We start from the raw sequence: 10572 nt of genomic DNA, 5'->3' as shown, positions 1-10572 counted from the left end.
AGAGAGGAATCACAATTTTGCAGAGAAACGAAGATGATTGAAATCTTAGGTGCCACTTTAATCTTGAGAACCAGGACTGCATTTATTTATCCCTGTCTTCTCTTCTTTTTTCCTTTTCCCAATTCCTTTCAGTACTTCCTCTCCACCATATGGTTAGACCAAGGGAAAACGCTTTGTTTTTAATGTTTGTATGAATGCATTGTGTTGGAAAAGATCCCTAAAGTGTTTACAGAGAAGACCTTCTTGTATTTCTGGGGGCAGGAGGGGGGAACTTTCCCACTTGGGTTTTCCATTTCTCCACCAATAATACTTAAAATTATTGGGAGAATCTCTTGTAATGTTCCCAGTGAGGTTCTATAAGCCCTTAGTTTTTCTTCTCGAGGAACAAGGAGAGCTGGAGACAAAAAATTAGTGTTCTCTTTTATGCGTCAAAATGAAAATGAAATGATAGCCAAAGAAAGAATTTTAACAGGAGTGAGCTGGCCAAAATGCTAGATGAATTACTTAAAAGAAACAAGACAATGAGCTTTTAAAAAGTTCCTTTCTCTAAATTCACCTTTTTAATGGAAGCTCATCAGTATGGGCCCTGTCAGTGGGAACGCTTTTGTGTGAAGCCTGGAGATTTCAGATAAGGGAATGAAGCGTATCTCTCCAGCAAGACTTTTTCTTTTCATTTCCAAGACAATTTGTAGATTGCAAATCACTGCAGGTCAGATCAGTCGCCTAGGGTGCTAACTCGCCTCTGAGTCGTGTAAAGTCAGGGGGAATGGAGAGTGCAGGCAATAAGAGAGAGAGAGAGAGAGAGAGAGAGAGAGAGAGAGAGAGAGAGAGAGAGAGAGAGAGAGAGAGAGAGAGAGAGAGAGTATGAGCATCCCCGCTACTTTCAAAGCTGCAAAGTACAACAGGGAGGGGCGGGAGACGGGGGCCTGTCCCATTGGATTCCCTCATGCTAGTTCCGGGGCGGCTGACTATAAATGGCTTTATGCAATGTCTGGAGGGTGGAGAGTTGGTTAGGAAAAGCTATGTATCTACTGTAGAACGGGCTTTTCTGCCACAACTAGCGGAATAAGGTGAAAAAGTCGAAGAAGGAACAAGAAAAGACGCCCCCCCCCCAAACCACGTGGTAATAAGCTCTGCTGCTGGAGCCCGTCCTGGGTTCCCCAGCTCTCCACGCTGCTACACTAGCATCCTAGGGCACCAATGGGACTTCGCTGCCGTCGATCCAGGATGGACGGAGGGACAGCCGCTGCCTGCAAACTGCTGATACTCCTTATTGTCTGCACAACGCAGGTCAACTGCCAGGGTGAGTTACCGCAGACCGAGTACCCAGCTCCCTAGGGCTCCTTTGGAGAACCTGTCCGAAGTCGGGGGAGGAGGCTCCCCGGTCCCGGGGGAACGAGCGGGCTTTCAAGTTCTCTCGCTGTCCCTGGGGCTGTTCAGGTTGCAGACCATTAGAGAACAAGCTGGGAGCTCCCCTTTCCCGGCCTTTTCCCTAAGGAAGATGTGAAGCCGGACGGACAGACGCTTGAAAGAGTAGCCGGGCAAGTTTCACTGACAGTTTACCTCATATTAACTCAGGGCTTTGTTCCTCCAGAGATTCCGTCTCCTACCCACAGTCTCTTACCCACTTGTTCCTCATCCTATCAGTCTTTCCCTGGGCTGGACCATAGGAAACATTGCAAGGACGGAGAAAACACTTCTGAAACTTGAGATTGATTTTCCAACTCATTTTCTGAGTTGCGGTTGAATGACTTTCTTATCGGAGGCCGTTCATTCATTCTGAAACCCTCTGACTTTTTTTTCCCTCCCATTTGTGCTTTATTTATTGCGAAGGGAGTCCCCTTCAAGAGTTCCAGTGAGTGTGTGATTTCCGTTCCCCCGCCCCATTCTCTAAGAAGCACCTGTAAAACTTTGCCCCTTGTGATCCAAAGAAACAGAATCACGTAATGCTCACAGCGCCTGGGGACCAATCCTAGGCAGAGGGGAAGCCTGGGAACTAGCTGGTGCAAAGGGGAGGTGAGGGTGTTTGGAGCATGACTTTTCTTTTTTCCTTGTTAAAATGTGGCTTGTACGGCTTCTCTTGCGTGTGTGTGCGCGCGCGTGCGTGTCCGCTCACCATTCTGAAGAATATAATACAGACGCAATTGTTTGGTCTGAGGCTCTTTAAACTTCTTTCAAGCAGATTCAGACCCAGGAATTTGGAGCGGGGAGAGGGAATAAGGAGTTAAGGGATGTAGGATTGAATGGAAAGGGGAGAAAGAAAGAAAGAACGGGGAATTGGGAGATAGAGGAAAAGGGAAGAAAGGGAGCAAGAAGGAAAGTTAAGGAAGCAAAAGGCACACAAAAATGGGCGGTGAAGAGAAGAAAGAGAAAAGGTGAAAAAGTGGGAGAAAGGGAGCAAGGATAAATATGGATGAGGAGAGAGAGTGAGGGGGGAAAAGAAAAGGGAGATAGGAGAGATAGAAGGGAGAGAGAGTGAGAGAGAGGGAAAGGGGGGGAGAGAAACAGAGAGAGGTCGGGAGAAAGAGGTCGGGAGAGAGGGAGAGGGAGAGGGAAAGAGGGGGGGGGGGAGGGAGGGAGGGAGAGGGGGGGGGGGGGGGGGGGAGGGGGGGAGGGAGGGGGAGGGGGGGGGGGAGAGAGAGAGAGAGAGAGAACAAGAAAGTAAGGGAGAAGGGAAGAGCTGGAGAATGGGAGAACTTTTTTACTTTTTTCCCTGGGCTTTGCTGTTGCTAGGTAGCGGCTGAGAGCAGCATGTGACCAACAGACCGAGCTCTGCTCGGTGTAGGCTGCTGCTCGCCACTGGTACTAATCTGGCTGTGAGGGAGGAAGAGGCTCCCTTCTTAGCTCCCTCTCTTTCCTCCCTCTCCGACAACTTAATTGCCCTACAATGAATATGAAACCCTTATTGTTGAAGGATTAGCAGAAGTTATATATTGATTCCCCTGAGCTGCGTATTGGGGTGGAGGGGTGTTGATTCTGGAAGGCCCCCATTGATAGGAGAAAGGAGGTGGTGGGTAAACTGGGGGGGGGTGCAAATTCAAATGGTTAATCTGCTTTCTTTGCTCAACTCTTAGTGTAAGCTCCTTAGAGGGAATAAAGTAAGTATTTATACAGCAACTCCTGCTAACAGAACCCATCTCAGACCTGGGAAGAAATCTGGAGACAGTGAACAAACTTCACTAGTCATGGAAAACCCATGTGAAGGGAATCAGATGGGGTAGATAGATAATAATTCTTTTGTGTTTCTTCCACGTTGAAAATGCACAGAAGTGTAAACCTACTTTATTCCAAACGGTCTCAGGGTGGGAGATGAAGTGTTCTTATTTTGTAAATCATTAAATATCTGTTCCTGCAAAAGCTGGATGAGGGAAAATCTTGACTTCACTCTTCTGGGAGCAGTTGTCTAGTAGTTACGTGAATAATAAGTAATAATTTGGATAAGTAATAAATGAGTTTTCTCTGTATGTAATCATTGAACACTGAATGATTACTGTTTTAATATTTTGCCCACACACTATGCTATATTTATCTGTTTATCTAGCATCTCTCTGTCATCTTTTGAATGAGGATGCAGTTCAAGGTAATATTCTCCATGTACCACCTTTTGCAGGAAGTCTTTCTTGGTTCCTTCATCAGCTAGTGGTAACTAGGTGGTGCAGTGGTTAGCGTTCTGGGCTTAGAATTAGGAAGACCTGAGTTCAAATTCAGTGGCAGACAACTGCTAGCTGTATGACCTTGGGCAAATCATTTAACTTCTGTCTGCTTCAGCTTTCTTATCTATAAGACAGGGATAATAATAGTACTTACCTCCCATTGTGGTTGTAAAACTAAAATAAGATATTTGTAAAGTGCTCTGGGAAACTACAAGTCCTATGTAAATGTTTATTATTAGTGACTCCTTTAACTTACCTTGTATTTAATTTCTTTGCATTTATTGTTATTTACAATTATTCTGTAGATGCTTATGTATACTTTTTGTCTCCCCTGTTAGAATGTAAGCTCCTTGGGAAACGTGAATAAGTCTCTTGTGCTCTTATCCAAGTGCTTAATAAATACTTGTTGATTGATTTGTTGATTGATCTGTGTGACTGAAAAGCCTATGTTACCTGTTCTCTCCATACATGGTAAAAATCTACTTGCTGTTAGTCAAACCTGCCCTGAACCTGCTGCTGTTTGTAGGTTCTTTCTTTGTGAAGTTTTGTTCATTGAGCTTGCTTAAAATGAGGTACTCTTTTCCTGGTGGCCAAATCTTGCTTCTTTTCTGTAGTAGATAATATTTGTTTTACTCTTTAAGTTTCTACAGGTCATCACAGTAGGATTTCTTTGTTTTTTTTTCCCCCTTTGTTTATATGTAGTTTTTATTATAGAATCATAGAATATTGGGGCTGGAAGGGACCTTATAGGCATCCAGTCCAACCACTTCATTCTGAAGATGAGGGAACCGAGAATATTGAAATAACTTACCTAATGTCACCCAGCTGGTTAGGGTAAAAATCAGGACTTTGTCTTTCTGCTGCAATAGGAACACACCTTTGACTAGACACATGGATCTGGCAGAATTCTCAAAACCAGTTATTATTCACTCTGTTTTACATTCTGAGGCTAAATTTTATGTAGAAGACCAAGATGAACTAACTCAAGATATTGGAAATATTATATGTAGTAGATGTAAGTCTTGCCATGTAATGAATTTGTGATATAATCAGTACCCTGAAGACCTTAAGCTTGGTCTAAGATTTGACACCGTTAAAATACCACACCTAGTGGTATCAATTTAGTCTCCCAAAATTGTGTTGGCCTTGTTGATCCATTTTTCTAATTCTTGGGCTATCAGAGCACATTCCTGAAGATCTTTGGCTGTGAGTAGGGTTTCCCTAGTGCAAGCTGCTACTTAACTAGATTTTCGAGCTTGCAAATTAATTGTTAGGTCATAGTTTTTCAGTAACCCCTCATAGGAGTCCATGATTTCTTGCATACTTTCAAGACATTTTTAGTGCACTTTGAAAGTAGTGTCATTAGCAGTGTAGAACTGTTGCTGAAATATTCAAATTTCTTGGTTACTTCCACAAGCTATTGACCTAGAAGAGTTTCCCAGGAAAGTAATTAATAATAATAATAATAATAATCATTATTATAATTATAGCTAACAATAGCTACCATTTATATAGCAACTTTTATATGCTAGGTACTATGTTAAGCACTTTTCTATTTTTATCTTATTTTATCTTTACAACTGTGGGAGGTAGTTGCTATTATTATCCCTATTTTACAAATGAGGGTACTGAGACAGAGGTTGAATGACTTGTCCAAGGTCATACAACTAAGAGTCTGATTCTAGGTTTGAACTCAAGTCTTCCTGACTCCAGACCCAGCCGTTGGAACAGAAACATGTTCTAACACATTTCTTCAGGATTTATCGAACGTTCTTAAGGGTATAAACCAGACTATGAAAAGTAGACTTATTGTAAGTAGTATAATACCAGTATCCTTGTTTCATTTCTTGTAGAACAGCTTTGATTTGGTGCCCATGGGCATTTGGTTGGCCAACCATCATGTAGTTAGGACAGTCACCTAGGATCTTGAGAAATTTTTTAACCGTTCAAACTTAAAACTTGCAAAGTCCAGGGCTACTGCTGATGCTTGCCATTTTGTAAGAATCCCTTCTTGAGGTCAGGGATAAGAGTGTATTATACAAGGTATTCCAAAAGTCTTAGTGCAGTTTTAAGTTTTAATAACTCCATTTGTTGAAGTCTACCAAAATAGAGGTTTTGATAGTGGCTAAGTTTTTCATGTATCAGCCAGGTTTCAAAGTGTGCCTTCTCGTGAATAGAGCACCAGACCTGGAGTCAGGAGTACCTGAGTTCAAATCCAGCCCTAGATACTTAACACAAAAACTACCCATGTGCCCTTGGGCAAGTCACTTAACCCCAATTACCCTCCAAAAAGCAAAAAACAAAACAAAAAAACATCCCCCCCCAACAAAAACAAAGTGTGCCTTCTCTTTGAGACCAGCAATAGGTCTCAATGAGTTTGGGCCAGGATATTGCCAACAGTTGAGTGAACCAGATGGTGTCTATCGTTGCTAAGTTAGACCTATCGAACATGCTGATTTTTTGTCACATTTTCATAGTCCTAGTTCATGTGTTTAGTTTTCATACTAGCCCTTGTGAATAAATGCCATCTCTATATCAGTTTCCTTCCTTCTTGAAAATCGTAGGTGTAATGTGAAAGGTGGTATGGTGCTATGGAAAGAGCCCTAGATGGGTGTTAGGAGACTAGAAAATCCCAATTTTTACCCTCAGGTCAGTTTCCCTTTTTGAGAAATAATATGTAAAATGAAGTGTTTTGGACAGATTATCTTTAAGGTTCCTTCTGGTTCTAGTCTAATATACTAAATTAAAAAACTCTTCTATTCTTCTTGTCCCTATTATTCCCCCTCCTCCAAACTTGGGAGCATGCACATATTGTGCCATTTTGTCATGTTTCTAAATTCAAAATACCCTTGAGATGGCCTTGTCTATGAATGACACAGCTGCCAATTATTACTGTGCATAAGGAGTTCCTTTCATTACTTCGATTTCCATTCTCATTACTTTCTGGTACCATGCCATACACCCTATGTGGACGTGGTGAATGCATATTGATGATCATTGAACACATCTATTTAACTTTTAACATTTTGAAGTACTAAAATTTTTAAAAAATTATCAACTCTTAACAGCTTTATGAGAGAGGTTTGCATTGTTATTTTCATTTTTACCTAAAGAAATATGGATGGAAAAGTTAAGGGACTGCGTCAGGGTTACTGAGGAAGAACAAATCACTCAACACCAACAAGAGAGAAATATATTAAAAAGCATGCTAAAAATCTTACATTTCTATTCCAATGCTTGGGGATATTTCTTTCAGGTTAGTGAGGGTTGGGAAGAAAATAATTTGGGGGGATTCTTTGTATATCCTTGGAGTTTTTCCACCTTAGTATCTGGTTTAAATCAACAGTTCCTTCTCACTTGATTTGTCCCTGGGAACAACTTCTGGAGAATGAAGTGAGAAAGCAAGACCCAGGAAAATTTTAAATTCTCAATGCATGTCCCATTCCCATCCACCCCAGTCCTTTCCTGTCATTCCCAGTACTTAGTTCTTATTCCAGGCACCAAGTCTTTACCTCTGAGGTTGTACAGGGGACAAAAATTAAGAAGAGGGACTTAGAAATGTATTAAAATGCTTTCTATTGAGCAAATGACAAATCAGAAACCATGCCTATGTGCATTTCAAAAGTCTCTAAAATTTAACTTAAAAGCTGTAACTTTTATGGCATGCCCTTGGCATTGTAAGGGACTTCATGCTCAGCAGGGAGAAAGCAGGGGACCTTCAAACTACATTTGACTCAGAGACACTGATATCAATTGTTAATCTCAGATCTCTATGTCCTGCATCATGATCTTGTCCTGAGGTTAATTAACTGGGGCTTTGTTTCTGGTTTATGTCTCTTGGTGGGGACTGGAAGATTGAAAAGCTAGTGCTTTCATTTCAGAAGCAAGATTGTCAGTTTTTAGCTTGGGGAAGTTCTCCCCCCTCTCCTTCCCCATTATTGAGAAAAACAACACAGCAACACCATATTTCAAATTACAGATGAGAAAATTTGAAGGGTTACATTGAAGTCTTCCATGCCTTTGGCCATTAACCATCAAAATACCCCTGACACCATGGTTATTATTGCTGGGTTTTTAAAATTTAAAACTTTTTTGTTTTTCTTTTTTTATTATTATTGCTGTTTTAAAAAGGGAAATAATAATAGAAGGAGCTGAGTCCCTTGATACCCTGTACATAATGTCCTGTTTATTGCCTGGATCTTGCCTAGATACTGATGACTAAAATTACATTCCACACTGGAAGGGGCTCCATTAACTGTGCATACCACTCAGAAACTTGTACATTAAGTCATCAATGGCATTTATTAAGCACCTGCTGTGTACCTGGCACTGTGCCAAGCATTGGGGATAGAAAGAAAGATACAAGATTGGCCCTGCTATTAAGATGCTCATAGTCTAATGGGCTGGATAACATGGAAGTTTGCTATGTACCAAGAGGAAAAATTGGAAATAATCAGCAGAGGGAAGGCATTTGAAATAAAGGGAATTGGGAAAGTCTCCTTGTAGAAGATGGGACTTTGGTCATAAAACCAAAGAAGCTCGGGGTGGAAATGAAGAAGGGCATTATTGGCATGGGCAAAGGGCAGTGCAATTGCCCAGAGCTTCAAGATGGAGTATTTTGTGTGAGGAACAGCAAGAAGGTCAGTATCACTGGTTCAGAGTATGTGTAGTGGTGTAAGATGTAAGAAGGCTGCAATGGTGTACGTGTGTGTGTGCACATGTGAGGGTGTGTGCCATGTACATGTATGTATGTGTGCATGTGCACATGTGAGTGCGTACACATGTGTATGTGTGTGCATGTGCATGTAGTGTGTAGGGACTCAGATTATGAAGAACTTTATCAAACAGAAGATTAATATTTAATCCTAGACATGACAAAGAGCCTTTGGAGATTATTGAATGACATGATCAGATGTGCGTGGTAGGAAGATAGGTTTGACAACTGTCTGGAAGATGGACTGGAGTGGGGAGAGACTTGCATCAGAGAGCCCAGGCCGCAGGGTATTCCAATAGTTTAGACTTGAACTAATGACGACCGGCTGAAGAGTGGGCCACTATCATGGTGGGTGGGATAGTGAATTAATTGGGGAGTTTAAAAAAAGATTGCCTTGTAGCAGTAAGTGCCTAGTTGAGGTTATGTTATAAAAGTCTGAGTAGACTTAGAGGTTCCTTGAAAATAAGTACCTGCTAGGAGCGGCTAGGTGGTGCAGTGAATAGAGCACTGGCCCTGGAGTCAGGAGGATCTGAGTTCAAAAGTGGCCTCAGACACTTAACAAAAAAACTAGCCATGTGACCTTTAGCAAGTCCTTAACCCCAATTGCCCTCCAAGAAGCAAAGAAAAAAAAAAGTACCTGTTCATTGACTCAGAGCAAGTTATAGTTTCTATTGGATGAATAGAAACAAATATTGATTCATTAAATCTAATAAATTTTTTGTTGTGCTTACTATGCCCAAAAGTTAAGCATATATCACTTTAAGGTCTGCAAAGCACTTTCTATATGTTACCTCATTTGATCTTTACAACAGCCCAAGGCAGTTTAGTTGCTGTGATTATCCCTATTTTATAGATGTGGAAACTGAGGCAGACAGATTAAGCTACTTGCCCAGGGTCACACAGCTAGTAAGTATCTGAGGCAGGGTTCAAACTCTTCCTGATTCCAGACCCAGAACTCTATACATTTTGTCACCCAGCCCTCTGTGCTGTAGGTACTATCTTAGGTTTGTTATGAATGCTGATTGCATCCATCTTGTCACTGGTGTACTTTTGGGAAGGGGGTGGCAGGGACATCCATGGACAATCTAAGCAAAACTAATCAATCACTTAACAAGCATTTCATCAGTACTTTCATCTGGTATGGTTAGAAAATGAAATGTTTTACACGAGGTGATTTTCTTTGTGGTGAAAACAACCTTCTGAAATATCAAAAAAGGCAGTGAGGTATAATAGATTATTATTATTATGCTAGACTCAGAGTAATAAAGATTCAAGTTTAAATTAATCTCTGAAACTAAAGGAGTGTCTATTACTCCTCAACTTCCTCATCTGTAATATGGGAACAACAATACTTGTACTTATTACCCACCTCACAATATTTGTGGGGAAAAGTTTTGTAAACTTTAAAGTGCCCTATGCGTGAATTGGTATTAACAAAACTCTTTAACCTCACCTCTCTTTTTTATCTTTTTTTTTCCTTGAAGGGGACAGGCAGGGCAATTGGGGTTAAGCGACTTGCCCATGGTCACACAGCAAGTTGTGTCAAGTGTCTAAGGCCAGATTTGAACTCGGGTCCTCCTCACTCGAGGACTGGTGCTCTGGTCACTGCTTCACCTAGCTGCCCCTCTTTTTTTATCTTTCTAAGATGCATTACTCATTTTTCAGTCTTCCTTTTCAGAGGATCTGGGACATAATTTATTTCTATGACTCAGGTTCATCATTATAAACATCAATTGCTGTATGTGCTGAGCTGTAATACAGTGATATTCTTAGTGACTGTTGAAGGACACAGGACAAGTTGTCCCAAAATAATAATAGATGAATCTGTTTTTTGAATTCTTCATTCTTGCTTTTTAGCATTTCTGTCTTCTTTCTTTTTTTTTTTAAGCAATTGGGGTTAAAAGTAACTTGCTCAAGGTTACACGGCCAGGTGTTTCTGAGTGGGTGCTAAGTATCTGAGCCCGGATTTGATCCCCAGGTGATCCCGACACTGGAGCAGGTGCTCTTACTCGCTGAGCCACTTGGCCGCCCCTGTCTGTCTTCTTTCTTGATAGATTGTCAGCTATCATTACTTGCTATCGTCTGCGTACCTGTCTCAAACAGTCTGTCTATCCTTATAATTTCATATTTCTAGTATGCTGTGGGTTGGGGAACTAGGTAACCAAGATATTTACAATTGTTTATAAAGGAAGAGTTAATAGGTTC

The 10572-nt window shown here is 41.2% G+C and overlaps 1 protein-coding gene across 2 annotated transcripts in view; it reads left to right on the top strand.

Moving 5' to 3' along the window:
- The first annotated feature begins 997 nt into the window (after positions 1–997).
- Positions 998–10572, top strand: part of LRP2 (LDL receptor related protein 2) — a 264762-nt gene continuing 255187 nt past the window's right edge. For both annotated transcript variants that reach the window (XM_069080640.1, XM_069080638.1), the window contains exon 1: positions 998–1303. In XM_069080640.1, the coding sequence (XP_068936741.1) occupies positions 1201–1303 (103 nt within the window). In that variant the 5' untranslated portion in view covers positions 998–1200. The remainder of the gene's footprint in view (positions 1304–10572) is intronic.

The sequence above is a fragment of the Petaurus breviceps genome, unplaced genomic scaffold (genome assembly GCF_028583685.1).
Source record: "Petaurus breviceps papuanus isolate PSGF00001 unplaced genomic scaffold, PetGlider_PUasm1.0 91133, whole genome shotgun sequence".
In the NCBI taxonomy this organism is placed as follows: Eukaryota; Metazoa; Chordata; class Mammalia; order Diprotodontia; family Petauridae; genus Petaurus; species Petaurus breviceps.
Note: the sequence above shows the minus strand (reverse complement) of the source record. Positions and strands in the feature narration are given on the sequence as shown.